This window comes from Equus przewalskii, chromosome 3 (assembly GCF_037783145.1).
Source record: "Equus przewalskii isolate Varuska chromosome 3, EquPr2, whole genome shotgun sequence".
In the NCBI taxonomy this organism is placed as follows: Eukaryota; Metazoa; Chordata; class Mammalia; order Perissodactyla; family Equidae; genus Equus; species Equus przewalskii.
This window is the reverse complement of record NC_091833.1, coordinates 61,405,026-61,421,251: the sequence shown is the minus strand read 5'-3', so window position 1 is coordinate 61,421,251 and position 16,226 is coordinate 61,405,026. Positions and strand designations below refer to the sequence as shown.

At 39.2% G+C, this 16,226-nt stretch overlaps 1 protein-coding gene across 16 annotated transcripts in view; it reads left to right on the top strand.

The window, feature by feature from the left end:
* The window catches only part of MTHFD2L (methylenetetrahydrofolate dehydrogenase (NADP+ dependent) 2 like), a 143,068-nt gene that overhangs the window by 112,015 nt on the left and 14,827 nt on the right, over positions 1-16,226 (top strand). For 12 of the 16 annotated variants that reach the window (XR_011538676.1, XR_011538678.1, XR_011538679.1 and 9 more), the window contains one exon: positions 4,177-4,302. The exons of 1 other annotated variant lie outside the window; for it this stretch is intronic. Coding sequence is in view for 9 of the 15 variants with exons in the window: in XM_070614642.1 (XP_070470743.1) it covers positions 4,177-4,302 (126 nt within the window). In the remaining 6 variants the exon portion in view is untranslated. Of the gene's footprint in view, positions 1-4,176; positions 4,303-5,145; positions 5,235-16,226 lie in introns of those variants that run through there. 3 more of the 16 variants (XR_011538675.1, XR_011538674.1, XR_011538677.1) reach the window with 1 other exon arrangement.

The window sequence follows — 16,226 nt, the reverse complement described above, 5'->3', positions numbered from 1 at the left end:
AGCAAAAAAAAAATTTTTTTCTGACACTACATCCTAATGGTATGTATAGGTCTTATCTTGACCAAATATTTAAATAGCTTTTACTGCTATTTCACTGTTGTCAAGTGATAAGAATTTAAATATATTGCATTTGTATACTCCCAGAACTAAATACATCATCTCTAAGAAATTTCTGTGTCTTTAAAAATACAACTAATGAACAACTTTATACTTCCAATCATTTGCCTCTACAAGAAAACAAGTAGACGACTTAGAGTATTTAACATCTGAAATAGATTTTTTTATGTCTCTTTGTGATAATTTCAACCACTAAATACCATTTGTATTATTTCTTTCTTGTCTTTAGTAGAATGATAAGGTCAGAAGTCTGTAAGGGTTTGGAAATGAATTAATTGAGAGAAGAAAGAAGACATTTTTTAAAATTTGACTGATAAAAGAGAATGTTTAAATCACACAGTTGGAAGGCATCACGAATCTTCCCAATTCAACCCTTCCTCTAGCCTATTGTGAATATTTCTAATGGGGAATAAGGACAGTATAACATTTCTCTTTGTGGCATATTTTATTATTCTTAAAATATTCTCCATATTGAGCTAAAATCTTTTCTCTTACTTTGTTCCCTCCTTCCTTCATTCTTCCTTCTGAAAACATACAGAGTAAATCTACTCCCTATTCATTTTAACATATTGGAGATACTACCGTGACAACTGGGTTTTGCTTTTTGTTGTTTTTTTTTTTCCCCTGAGATAAGCAGCCTGAGTGTATTCACCCATTCTCCTATTTCAGAGGTGCTCAGTATGTGGACTGGTACTGGTCTGTGACTGTTTCTTGGCCACTGGGAACCATATGTTACAGGTCCACAACAAGATATGGAGCTGCTTCCCTCACTGAAAAAATCTTGCTATGAAAAAGTCAAGCTAGCTGAGTTAAACAGTGTGTTGAGTGATAGAGTTGCCTTACCTTATGGCACAAGCTTTTTTATCTTGTCGCAGACTGACAGTAAGCCATTAAACCAACCAGTTTGATAGCACTTGCTCCACATGACATGATTTCTTGATCTGTTCTAATCACTCTTCACTAGACCAGCCTCTGCAATGCAACCAGCATTTCCAGAGAAAGTCTGCTAAAAATATAGTGGCAACATTACATCCTTGTATCTGGACACTGTTTTTCTTAGTGTAGCCTAATAGTTATTTTAATGACTTTTTAATCAAGTACAGAACCTAGTCAGAATTATACATTTATCCCCTTTCAAATTCTTCTTGCTACTTATAGTCCATCCTTCCAAAGTGGCTACCTACTAGCTATTCTATCCAATTTCGTGTGGTTTGGAAATATAGACTATACAGCTATTGCTGGGTTAAAAAACAACAACAACAACAAAACTCAGTCACTTTAAACAACCACTTTCTTTTTTCAATTTCTTATGAGTCTGTGGTTCAGCTGGTCAGTTATCGTGACGGTGGCCTGTTTCTTCTGACCTTGACTGGGCTTGCTCAAGCATCTGCTGCCTTCAGCTAGTGGTTGCTGGAGGCTGGCTGGTCTGGGATGGCCTAAGCTGAAACAACTCAGCTCTCCTCCACAGGATTTGTATCCTCCAGTAGACTAGTTTGAGCTTGTTCTCATGGCGGTGACAGGATTCCAAGAGAGATAGGAAGCACACAAGACCTCTGTACGGATCAGCCCCACCCCTGGCATAGGGTAGAGCAGAGAAAGATGGAAAATGGACCTGGAGGAGGACAAAGATAAAATAACTATCACAATGCCCATGTGTTCTTACAAATTCTTTATAAAAAATTTGAAAATAGCACTGACAAATACTTTTCATGGAAGATCTTAATAGACCTTTTTACAGATGGATCGAGTGTTTTGGAATATGTTATCTAACCAGCCATGACTGTACCAATAGGAGCTTTCATCCACCCACGTTTTTCCCTCATGTTAATAAGGGTTCAGTGAAAAATTTTGTCAGATTTGATGCTGCAATTAAGATGTCATCTGTAGTTTTCTGAACATAAACAGTCACTGCATTATTTATAATAGCAAAATATTGGAAAGAGTGCAGAATGAATAACTTATTGTAATCCATAAATTATTTCATGTGGTTTTTAAATTTCAAATAATTGATGAGATAAGAACATGCTCACAATTTTAGTGACAAAAATGTAAGATACATAGTGAGACATAAACAAAATTAGAGGCATAATACTTTATATCTAAAAATAAATATTTTGAAATACTAGAAAGAAATGCAACAAAAAATAAAATTATCATCTTTGGATGGCAAGATTATAGTGACTTTTATTTTCAACTTAAACATTTAGATATTTTCCAGATTTCCTACAACAGACATATGTAACATCATCATCAGAAAAAAATAAACATGCATTTAAGTTTTTCCCATTTTGAAATTTTCCTGGAAATTAAAATCAAGCTCACATTTCTCTCTATTTTGAAAATTGTGCCTTTGTCCATTGCCAGTCAGATATTCTAAGAAATTGTAATGAACAATTACAATTGGGAGGTAGATTTGAATCTGTTTCAAAAGCATAGCAGCTGGATGTTAATAACTATTTCATCAACATTTTCATCTTAAAAATATTTCGTGCAGGGCAGGCCCGGTGGGGTAGTGGTTGAATTCACGTGCTCTGCTTAGATCTCAAACATTGATGCCTTGTTGGTTATGTGAGTTTGTGGCTGAGGAACCTATCATGTAGCTACATCTCTTTTGGCACTGATCATTTCTTTATAGACTTTAAATTCTTACTAACACTAAAAATCATATGTCACAAGGTGACATGTAAACAATCTGGAATGCTTAAATGGATAGTTTAGATGCTAGAAGAATGCCTCTGGGGTGGCCCTTTTCCTGCAAGGGGGTAGAATGTGAAAGTGAGTACATCATCTACCAGACACAACATCCACCAGAGGCATTGGAGTAGAGTAAAGATGGCCACAAATTCTTTGATTTTCCTCACACTGAGAAGTGGAGGCTGTATCCCTCCTCTTAAATCTAAGTGGATTCTGTCACTGCTTGACCAATAGAGTAGGACTGAAGCAACATTGTGCCAGTTTCCAGGTTCCAGCCTTAAGCAACTGGCAATTTCTACTTCCTGTCTCTTGGAACACTCACTCTTGGAAGCTGCCAGGCTGTGAGAAGCCCAAGCGACATGGAGAGGCCATGCCTGTGTGCTCCAGTTGACAGCCCCAGCTGAGTTCAGCCCTCCATGGTCATCAACTGCAGCCATGTGAATGAGCCATCTTGGACAGTCAGCCTGGTCACATCTTTAGATGACTTCAACCTCAGCCACAGTTTAATTATATGACAGACCTCAAGGAAGATCATCCACAGAACCATGAGACATAATAATAAATTGTTGTTTTAAGACACTAAGTTTGGGGATGGTTTGTTACTTATTAACCAAAAAATTGTAACATTAGCCATTGTTAGCTGGTACTATTGTACTTGAAATAAAATTTGAAAATAGTTATAGAAAATAGATGGTGATATAAGATCTCTGTGGAGCTATCTTTCGAACTGGAAAGTAGAAATAGTGAGTAGAGCTTACTGATCTTACACCTTTCCGAGTCACGTACAGACATAGTGAATCAAAGAAACCCAGAAGAAATAAAAAGAAAGCTCAAGGTAGCACTTCGTGTTTAGGGTTGATGAGATACCACTTTGTGTAAGGCACTGTACAGGTTACCACAACACTGGGGAATATGAATTATTATCATTCTCATTGATTTTCTTTTTCTCTGTCCTTCCTCCTTCCCTTTCTTCCCTCTGCCTCCAATTTCCAAGTTGTTTTCACTCCTCTCCACTCCACTGCACTTCAGCAGGAGCCTCTTTCATCTCTGTAAATTCCCCATGCTCTTTACAGTACATGAAATACAAAAGGATGCTGCTCAAGCAGGTATCCATTTGGAGAAGTCGGGTGAGCAATCACTAAGGTGAAAGGGTAAATCCTGGCAGGATTTTATCCCCAGAAGCCCCCATGTGCTACCTTTGCTCTTTGGTGTGATCAGAAATGATCAAGCACAGTTGGCCTCTTCCTTAGGAAGTATTTTTTCAAAGCAATGACAACAAAAAATTAGATGAATAAACCTTTGTTTTACTCAAGGACAAAGTTCAAGTATTTTCCGGAGTGTTTTACAACTCTGTTTTACTTTCAGGTATTCCAAAGTTGATTACATCTGATATGGTTAAAGAAGGTGCTGCTGTAATTGACGTGGGTATCAACTATGTCCACGACCCAGTGACAGGAAAGACAAAATTAGTTGGAGATGTGGACTTTGAAGGTAATAAACTTTATCTCTTGATAAGTAAAGAAAAGGAAAGATTCTGCTTTGCATGTTTTGATAGTAGAAGAAGAAACTTTCTATCTGTTGGGACATTGTTAAGTTATTAATCATTACACCTCTTTCCTCTGAGGGAAAAGAGTTTAGTTGTACTAACATATTTCTTCCCTTCCTTCTTTCTGCCTGCCTGCCTGCCCACCTGGCCTTCCTTCTTTCTAGCCTTCCTTTCCTTCTTCTCTCCTTTCTTGGGAGGAAAATAGAATCGCACCATTAATATTTAGTTTTAAGATTAAATTCCTTGTAGTGCCGTTTTTTAGTGAAAGAATTCAGCTGGCCTTTTATAGCAGGCATTATTTTGATTTTTTGGAGTGTGTCTCTATACTTCGCCGTCCATGCTGTATACTCAGCCTTTCACTCTTAGAGCCAGAAGGCATCTTCAGATGCGGGTGCTAACCCTAACTGCATTTCAGATCTAGACAGTTATCTGGGTCATTTAAGTCAATATTCTTTACTTGTGTTTTAAAGAAGATGAGGAAGAGGAGCTAGGCTAGCATTTCTATGTCCAACGAAGGAGATAAGGCAGCCAATGTGTCATAAGGCAGCCAATGTGTCATAATGAAAAAACAATCCTAACCCAATGCCTTATCTCTACAGATGAGGAAGCTGAGCCCTAAGACAGACATGTTTTTATATGCCTGACCGCTAATCCAGTTTTACTTCCAGTATCTTTGTCAGACTGCATTCAGGGTTCAGTGTAGTCTAGGAATCCTAGATGTCTAATAAGACATGAATGTAGTAAAGTAAGTGGAGACATTTTCATATTAGAAATATTTTTTATATTAGATTGATCATTCTGGCCAAAAAGAGCAGAGCCATGTGAAGAAGAAGAGCCATGCAGACACTCAGCAGTGTCTAGGGTATTGGCGCCACAGGTAAGATTCCAGTGTGCACCAAGGACAGGATCCAGGTAGGCAATCTGAGCCTGGTGCTAAAAAGAAAAGAAAAAAAGGAAAACCACAGGACAGAAATATGCAATAATACACTCTGGGGACAGAATGGTGAATAAGAGCAAAGTACAGAGGGACCTTTTTTTTCTTTTTTAAAGATTTTATTTTTTTCCTTTTTCTCCCCAAAGCCCCCCAGTACATAGTTGTATATTCTTTCATTGTGGGTCCTTCTAGTTGTGGCATGTGGGATGCTGCCTCAGCGTGGTTTGATGAGCAGTGCCATGTCCACGCCCAGGATTCGAACCAACGAAACACTGGGCCGCCTGCAGCGGAGCACGCGAACTTAACCACTCAGCCACGGGGCCAGCCCCCAGAGGGACCTTATCCGAGAGCATACTCCTGCCCTCATAGGCTGTCATTCACAGGGTCCCTGCCAGGGATGGAGCTTCTAGTCTTACAGGGGTGGCTCTCCAAGTGAACGTGGTCGTCTGTCTGTATATATGTGTGTGTTATGTCTGTCTACACACTGAACTCTTCTAGGAAATGACCTCATTTCTTTATTTCATTTTTCGTGTTCAATCACCAATGTCAGATGTCAATAATTTATTTGAATTTCTCAACTTGAAAGAGTTAAGGATACATTTCATTTTACAACTTGACCTTGTTTCTTATTTTTTCACTGTCATTCTGCCTCTTGATAACATTATAGTTACCATGTATTTATTGCAAAATCACCACCCACTTATGATGCACCCAAATGGCACAGACAGCACATGATAACTGGCTCAAGGCAAGAAAAGCAGGGATGTTTGCACTTCACAACCTTGACTGTCCTTGTGGGGCCAGCTTACCCAGTAGTTCACTGCATCTTATAAGATCCTTCTCTCATAGTTCATTGGTGTCAGATTATTTCCATGCCTTCTTTTTGTTTTTTTTTTTTTTTTGAGGAAGATTAGCCCTGAGCTAACATCTGCCACCAATCCTCGTCTTTTTGCTGAGGAAGCCTGGCCTTGAGCTCACATCCGTGCCCATCTTCCTCTACTTTATATGTGGGATGCCTACCACAGCATGGCTTGTCATGCCGTGCCATGTCCACACCCGGGATCCAAACTGGGGAACCCTGGGCTGCGGAAGCGGAACGTGTGCACTTAACCGCTGCGCCACTGGCTGGCCCCTCCATGCATTTTTATGTTTAGCTAAGAATGGTTTTTACTCATGAGGGTATTCTGAATATGTAAAAAAATGAGCCTTTTTAAGTGGGTGCTTATGCTTAGCTACACATAGATACGCACTTCAGTTTGCATACCACTCTGCTTGGTCGAATCTTAAATTAAATTGCAGTTATGTGCATCTAAGTATATAATGAAATAAAAAAGGAAATGACAGAGAAACAAAGGTATAAGATGAACAGGAAAGAGAATTAGGCTGGGAGACTGAAGAGGTGCTTTTAGATCTAGTATAGTAACCTGATAACTTTGCAGTCTCTCTGGCCATCAGTGTTATTAGTTAAATGATAGCAATGACAGCAGTGGCTCCTTCCAGCTCTAGTGCTTGGTGCATCTTGGACATTCAACTGAGTGCTACCAAATGATTGTGTAAAACCATGGAAACTTTTGGAAGGTCAGGTTTCTCTGATCCTGCCATGAAGTATGCCTATATGATTGATAATATCACTCTTACTACCCTGCTGGTTCATGGAGCCAGAGCCCTAAGGAAGGTCTGGACTTGGAAAAGAAGGCCTTGCCAGCGAGGCCATGACTCAGCCACCCAGAGGAGCAGGCAAGTGATAGGTTTTGACATGTTGCTCTTCAGGTTGTTCATCAGGACTTAACTTGAGGTGAGGGATGATCCCTCAGCTGAGAGGGAGGAATTTTAACTTGGGTTATGCCACAAAACTTATAGGTAGCGTTTGGCTGCAGATTGCCACAGGGAAAGTGTGGCTGCTTTGCGAGTATCGGTGGAAGTTTCACTATAACCATAGCCAAGACAAACAAAACAGATGAAGGTAAAGTCAAATGGTGAAGTAAATTGTCCCTGTAGAAATGTTTGGCGCACTAATAAAGGAAACAGGACTACCTATTTCCAGTAGATTACTTTTATGAGAATGATTTGTAAAGAATCATTTCATCAATGACCCCATTTGGGCCATTTCAGAAATGTGTAAATCATTGCAAATTCGCTGATTTGTAAAACCAAGAGTTATTTTATCTATTTTCTTTCTAAGAAAAGACAAATGCATACTTGTGATCTTCTTCATTGTGAGATGTTTTGGCTTCGGTTTTGAATCAGGCTCCTCTATAAGAAGAGTGATATTTTATATCAAATACACCATAAGGGTTGCATCACCACTTATTATGGTTCTTAACAAAAGGAGACATAAAAACTCCCTAAATATTTCTTTTTGACTTTAATGTCAGGTTTTTGCTTTGGTTTAGATATAATTTCCTCCAGAGCACAGCTTCCTTCATCTACGAGGGTTTCTTGCTCTCATTTTTGCCTCTGCTCCATTCTCTTCTTCCTTCTTCCTCCTCTCCTGAGCCCAGAGTAGAATAGAATAGCCCTTCCTGAGCTGGTGGCATTGTGTTGTGGTCAGGACTAGAGAGAAATAATTGTTGTCCCTCCATCACTCCTCCAATAATTTCCTGCCACCTCAGTCACAAAATTGCCAATATTCTTAGAGAGAGAGCTGGCAAGTCTAGTAGAAAATTACATTGAGAGTAAGGAAGGTATAAGAGGCTTTCTTACATGGGGATATCCTCTTTTCAGGTCATTTGGTATTGTTCTTCATTTAGTAATAATAGTAGCTAGTGTTTGAGAAGTACTTACAATGTGCTAGGTACTATTCTCAGCCTTTTACGTAACTTATCCCTTTAATTCTTACAACAACCCTATAAGGTAGATATTGCTATTATCCCTCATTTACAGAGGCACACAGAGCCTGGGCATCTTGTCTGAGATGACATAGTAATAGGGCCCTGTGGGTCCACAGCCAGGCGCTTGGAATTTCTACCCTCTGTTGTCCCCACTATCTTGTACTTCACTTTGCTAATATTTTGCTTTGGGGACATGAAGTTACTTCTTTTATTCCGCTTCTCCCCCAGGAGATGTATAGTAGCAGATTTTAAAAGTGTCTGGACAACAGTATTGGCGTACAGCAGCCCTCACTTTGCATGGTTCTGATATGTACAGATTTCAGTTACCATGGTCTGGCTGAATAACAGCAGTCCCCCAGTGAAGCGGTTTGAATTTCAGTTAGCATGGCGTATTAACTGTATTTTCATAAAGTGCAGACTCTTCTGCTAGCTCTTCAGTCCACAAATCATTATGTAAATAAATGTGCATCGTGATCTGTGATCAATCCCATCACTTCTTTCAAAATCTCTTAGTGATTGGTCATAGCACGTTTGCTGTTCAGTTCGGACAGCAAAGTGTGTAATTCTGTTGACTCCTTGTCTCCCAGTGATAAACCACATATTTTACAAAAATAGATCTCAGAAAGAAGGAATTGCCGGCAAATAAATGAAAAGTGATAATACTGAAAGTGAAATTTGAAATAGCTGGCCATGGGATGTTGATGACGCCACCGTTTGCCACTTGAGAGACTCTAGGTATACAGCCAGAGGAACTTAGTGAAGCAAACTTAGCGACAAAAATGAGGAAAATGGTTGTGACTAAAAGGATGGCAGTGTCTCAGAGGAAGTGACATGACATAAAACTTCACATTAAAGGAACTCTCAGAAAAATTTCCCGACCTTGAAAGGGCAAAGACAAAATGTTGGAAGCCGATCCAAACTTAGAAAGGAATCTGACAATTCACCAAGGCGTAGAAAAGATGCTGGCTCCAGATCATAAAGAATATGACCAGAAGAAAAGCACCGTTCAAACTACTCTTGCTAAGACCTTTACATAGAAATAAAACACTAATTCTCAATGTTTCTAATGTTTTAAATTACGGTGTACTAAATAAATATTAGTTTTTCTATTATTTTCAATTTCCTACATATTTATAAACCAGAGTAAGAGAGTTTTAAATGTTTTGACATTAAAACACTAAACATTTTTAAAGGTCGTTGAACAAACATAATTTGCCGTGTTGACTATTAAGATTGCTGTGCGCTGTTTCAGCTTGCACAATCATTTTCATGGTCTTTCACTATGGTGAAAAGTGAACACTGCTTATATTTATGTCGATGCCCTACAATAGTCATGAAAGTAGTGGTCATATAGTTCAAATTCACATCCAGTGCCATACTCATCTCTACCACATGATTATTCACTTGTGTTTGATTACAGTTTCTCAGTGTTACTACCCATGTAGGATGTTCAGTGTTGGAGGTATTGTTTGCTTAGCAGCTTTCCTAGGGAATCCACATTGGTGCTTTTCCTCAGTATAGATCCAAGTTACTCTGCCCTGCAACGCCATTCCTCTCTGAGTGCTTCAGGGAATTAATAGGGCCCTAAAATTATTACTAAATTAAAATGCTCTTTTGTATTGATCCTCAATTATAGAACTCAAGATAGTTCATAATTCCTTCTAGCCTCTGACAAATATTACCATTCCCCTTCAGTTACCTGAACATGCCTCCCCCTCCAATTTAAGACATTAAAAGAAGAAATAGTATTTAAAAGCATCTGTGATAAAATTACTTTGTGTCTAAGAATTGTTTTCGTAACTAATAAAATCATACAATAAATAATCTATCTGAAAAATTCAGATTTGCTGTATAGATCTAAAAAGAAAAATGGTGAGACATACCTACTTTCACCTGGAATTTTCTTTAATCATTTGCTATCAGTAGCTTTGAAGAAAACGTCATACATTTCTGACCAAGAATGCTGTATTCTCATCAGACACAAACAAGAGATTATGTGCGGTGAGTTGTAGTTGCCTGTCCTGAATAACAACCTGGAAAGCAGTCTGTAGTCCTAGTCCCGGAAGCTTGTAATTACACTGCTTTTGTAACAGCAACTCACTGAATAGATTTGGTCAGCTGAACAGTCTAACGAATGACTTCCCGTGCTGTCAATTCAGCTAACCTTGCTCACATTTGGTGAACTCTCAGGCCTCCTTTACACCTCGTAGCTAGCACACGGATGTTTCTATAATCTTTTGAAGCTTTAATAGCTTTGCTTCAGTTTTATGATGAATGCTGCTGAGATGGAGGTGGAATGAAGGGAACTGTAATGTCTGCTCATTATTCCCTACCATCTCTCCTCCCAGTCTTCCATCCCTTACCATGTCTCTCCACGCACTGGTCTATACCAAAACAGGGAACGCAGTAATGCTGGGGAGAACTGGTGAAATGGAAGTCAAGAGGTAGGAAAGAGGAACAATGTGTAGGCACATTTCTCAAAATCAAAATAGGTGGGGTTAATGTCTAAGAGTGATGCTTTCAGCTAACTATCCTATAAAGTTATAGGATAGGAAATAGAAATTATAGAGATAAGTCTAAAGGTACATTACATTGTAAAAGTAAAGAAGCTATATACTATGGGAAAGAATATGCAATCCTCTAACACAACCGATCATTTCTGATAGTTTCAGGGTAAGCATCTTTGTTGTAAATATCTTTGCCACAAATATTTTCACCGCATAATTGGCCATAAGGCAATTTTGCTGTAAAGGATAAAATAATGAAAAATAAAAGAGGGACCTTAGAAAAGACATAATGACACATGAAAAATTAATATCAAAATTAAAAGACTTTTTTGCAAAAAATGAAAGCACAAAATATTTTAATACATACTGTGTAAATAACTGATTTTATTTTGTGTATTGTGTACCTAAGGACTCTGCTTCCAAGTCTTTCATTCATAGTATTATGCATTTTGTTTTTTTGCTGGTTGATTTTTATTCTCCTTCGGCATCACACTTGCCATAGTTTGGTCAAGTTTTGGTTTTTACGGGTCACTTTTTCTTTTTCACTAAAGTTTTTTCCTTCATTAAGAGAGGTATAGGTTTCCAAATACTAGGATGCATAGTTGTAACTGAGCTTTGTATTGCCTTGTGAAATGCAATATTGTCACATCTCCAGTGTTCTATGGGTAATGTGGGAGGGATGACTGTGCTCTCACCAAAGGATTTGCAGAGACTGATATATTATTGTTTCCTAGAATAGTGTGCAATCTGGCTTTATGCTCTTTTATTTCACTCTTCCAGTAAATTTTATCACTGTAGATATAAAAAATGGAAAAATGAGACCAAAAACTGTCAACCAGTCAGATTTTATCTTTTATGGCAAAATTGACTTACGGCCAATTATTTGTGCAGGGAAAATATTTGTGGAGAAAATGCGTATGGCAAAGATGTTTACAGCAAAGATACCTATGTCAAAACTACCTAGAGGGGCTAGCCCCATGGCTGAGTGGTTAAGTTTGCGCACTCCGCTGCAGGCAGCCCAGTGTTTCATCGGTTCGAATCCTGGGTGTGGACATGGCACTGTTCATTGAGCCATGCTGAAGCAGCATCCCACATGCCACAACTAGAAGGACCCACAACTAAGAATATGCAACTATGTACCGGGGGGCTTTAAGGAGAAAAAGGAAAAAAAAATAAAATCTTTTAAAAAAAAAAACTACCTAGAATCACAATCAATATGGTTATTTTTACCATAATTGCTTCCAGATGTTTTGTGTATGCATATTTTACATTGATTGAGGGATATGTGACTTACACACTTAAATTTTTATCAGTCATTTTCCATACTGAGGTCCTAGTTCATGGTTGTGTTTAGTGAATATATTGTGGTTTGCTTCACTCTTTCTCTCTTATTAAATGCTTAAGTTGTTTCCATTTTTACCCCTCTAAGGATTATGCTAGAGTATAGGTTAAGCTGCTGTAACAAAGGGACACCAAAATACCTTAACTCAAACAAGATAGTTTCGCTTTCTCCCATAACAGTCGGGAGTTAGGCAGGCAGTCAAGGGAGTTCGCAGCTCTGTTTCATTCAGGGCTGCTGGTTTCATCCATTTTACTGTTTGTATTAGTTTGATAGAACTGCCATCACAAAGTACCACAGACTGGGTGCCTTAAACAGCAGAAATTTATTTCTCACAATTCAGAAGGCTGGAAGTCAGAGATCAAGGTGTTGCCGTGGCTGTTTCTCCTGAGGCCTCCCTCCTTGACTTGCAGATGGCCGTCTGCCTCCCGTCTCTTCACATTGTCTTCCCTCTGTACATGTCTGTGTCCAAATTTCCTCTTTTTAAAAGGATGCCAGTCATACTGGATTAGGTCACCCTAATGACCTAATTTTAACTTAATGGCCTAAAATCCCTTTCTCCCAACACTGTCACATTCTGAGGTACTGGGGTTAGGACTTCAGCACATGAATTTGCGGGGGGAGCAGTTCAGCCTATAACACTGTTGCATGTGAGCACTGTTCTCATCCGTATAATTGAAGTTCAATTGCCTCCTCGTCTATGTTTTCTTCCAGGGGGAGGTGAGAATGACTTCACCTTTAAGAAAATTGAACTAGAAGATGCGTGCATCTCTTTTGCTGGAATCCTATTGACCTGAAAATAGTCACATGGCCATTCTAAGTGGACATGAAAAGGATGTAGAATTCATAGTCTTTAGATGGGAGGCCATACTTGGGTGAATAATGATCCACTCTGTACATAAAAACTTGAAAACTAATCTCTCACTTGGGAAAAAAAAAAAGAGAGAGATTTCTTCACTTAACATCCACAGACCATTCAGTCTGTCCTGAATTCAATTGTGAAAACTTCAGGGACAGTCTGATCATTATCTGCTTGCTTTTTAATCAGTTTGAAAGCTTGCTCCACTTATTAACTCTTTCCTGTGGGTTTGGTGGATGCCTGGTGTCAGTGAAGTCATACTTGGCTCAGATCTTACAGAATTAACCCTGAACTCTCCGTAGGTCAGAGGTGTGTAGATTTGCAACAGAATTTGTATACATTGTGCAGCCTCACAAAAATGTCTTCAGTTCTAACTAAACTCACTTTTATTATTCAGTTATTTGGTAGAGACTAGACACTTTTTGACCACTTTATGCAGTGTGGAAAATTATATCAAGTCCCTTTGTGGCTTCTATTTTTCATATGTCCAACTTTACTGACCTCATTTTCAATCTGTTGATCATTACCGATGTTTTCAGCGTTGCCCTTCAAATTGACTAGGCCACAACTTTTATTGAAATGCATGTCATGCAATATGCTCTGGAGTTGGAAAAATAACAAAGGGAGCATATCTAGAGACCAGCCTTGGCCCAGACACCGTATACAACAGGTCCTGAGCGGGAAAGGCATATGAGTTACCACCTATTTTGACTGGGCAAGAAAGAGAAACCCACAAAGTGAGATTGGCAGGAGAGCATGAGGCCTTCAGGGTGGTCTGCTGAGAGGTGAACTAGCCAGGGTGGGGTCCTTGAGCTTCCCTCTGCCCCTACTGGTCTCACCATGGCACATGAACTGGCTCCAGGTAACCTGCCTCTTGAGCAAGAGCTCCCAGGACAGATTGGGGATGAGGCTGGGACACCAGACAGGTGGGGTAGCAACAGAGGGCATGCCAACTGTGGCTGAGTCAGGCCATGTTGGCCAGAGGTGGGGTGGGGGCCGCAGGGTGGGAGTCTGCAGTAGACCTAAGGCCCCCGGCCTCAGGAGATGTGGCTATTGCCACTGCTATGTGGCTCTGCTGGAGACTGGGGGCCAGGGCTGGGCACAGCTCACCAAGCCCCCAGTAGTGTGGCCAGTGGTACTTTACGGAAGCCCAAGGCAGGAAGGCCAGGTCATACCTGCAGGAACTGGGGACATGCCTATGAGAAAGCCTTGGCGGCTGTTCCTGGGCCCAGGGCTGCACAGGGCTCCCAAGCCCCCGTGTGTCTCCTGGTTCAGGTACTAAGGTTTTTCTGTGTATGCATGGCCAGGCACTGTGAGCTACCTACTCTTAGAACACAGCATGCAGATATCTACCAAGAAGTGGGATTGCTGGATTATATGTTAGTTCTATTTTTTATTTTTTATTTTTTTGGTGAGGAAGATTGTCCCTGAGCTAATGTCTGTGTCAGTCTTCCTCTATTTTGTATGTGAAACGCTGCCACAGCATGGCTTGATGAGTGGTGTATAGGTACACACCCGGGATCCAAACCCGTGAACCCCGGGCCACTGACACGGAGCACGGGAACTTAATCACTACACCACTGGGCTAGCCCCTATTTTTAATTTTTTAAAGAACCTCCATACTGTTTTGCATAGTAGCTGCACTAATTTACATTCCCATCCACACTGCACAAGGGTGGGTTGCCTTTTCTCCATATCCTCACCAACACTTATTAGCTCTTGTCTTTTTGATAAGAGCATTCCAACATGTCTGAAGTGATATCTCATTGTGGTTTTGATTTGCATTTCCCTGATGATTAGTGATGTTGAGCATCTTTTCATGTATCTATTGGCCATCTGTATCTCTTGCTTGGAAAAATGTTTGTTCAGCTTCTCTGATTGTTTTTTAATTGGATTGTTTGTTTTTTCTTATTGAGTTGTATGAGTTCTTTATATAAGTTGGATATTAACTCCTTATCGGCTATATGATTTTTTTTCCATCCTGTGGGTGCCTTTTTATTTCGTTGATGGTTTCCTTTGCTATGCAGAAGGTTTTTAGTTTGGTGTAGTCCCACTTGTTGATTTTGCTTTTGTTGCTTGTGCTTTTGGTGTTGAATCCAAAAGATTGTTGCTAAGATCAATGTCAAGGAGCTTCTTCCCCATGTTTTCCTCCAGGAGTTTTACAGTATCAGGTCTTATGTTTAAATCTTTAAACCATTTCAACTTTATTTTTGTGAGTGATGTGAGATAGGTGTCTAATTTCATTTTTCTGCCTGTGGTTATCCAGTTTTTCCAACACCATTCATTGAAGAGACTATCCTTTCCTCATTGAGTGTTCTTGGCTCCCTTGTCAAATATTAGTTGACTGTATATATGGGGATTTATTTCTGGGCTCTATATTCTGTTCATTGGTCTATGTGTCTATTTTTCATGCCAGCACCATACTGCTTTAATTACTGTAGCTTTGTAGTATAGTTTGAAATCAAAAAGTCTGATGCTTCCAGCTTTGTTCTTTCTCAGGATTGCTTTGGCTATTCCAGGTCTTTTGTGATTCTATACAAATTTTAGGAATGTTTTTTCTATTTCTATGAAAAATGCCATTGGAATTTTGATAGGGATTACATTGAACCTATAGATTGTTTATAGTAATATGGACATTTTAACAATATTAATTCTTCCAATCCATGAGCACAGGGTATCTTTCCATTTGTTTGTGTCTTCTTCAATTTCTCTCATCAAACTCTTACAGTTTTCATTATATAGATGTTTTACTTCCATGGTTAAGTTTACTCCTAAGTATATTATTGTTTTCCATGCTCTTGTAAATGGGATAGTTTATTTCTTTTCCAAATATTTCACTGTTAGTATATAGAAACACACTGATTTCTATATATTGATTTTATGATCCAGCCATCTCATTTATGGGCATATATACAAAGTAAATGAAAACAGGATACCGAAAAGATATCTGCACTCCCATGTTTATTGCAGCACTGTTCACAATAGCTGAGATATGGAAACAACCTAAGTGCTCATCAATGGATGAATGGATAAGGAAATGTGGCATATATGTACAATGGAATATTATTCAGCCATGAAAAAGAGGGAAATCCTGCCATTTGTGACAACAGGATGGACCTTGAGGGCATTACGCTTAGTGAGATAAGCCAGACAGAGAAAGACAAATACTGTATGATCTCACTTATGTGTGGAGTCTAAAAGAGCTGAACTTATAGAAACAGAGAGTAAAATGGTGGTTACCAGAGACTAGGGGATGGGGTAATAATTAGGGAGATGTTGTTAAAATGTACAAACTTGCAAGTAGAGATGAGTAAGTTTTGGAGATCTAATGCACAGAATGGTGATGACAGTCAACAATATACTTCAAAATTGCTAAGATGCTAGATCTTAAATGTTCTC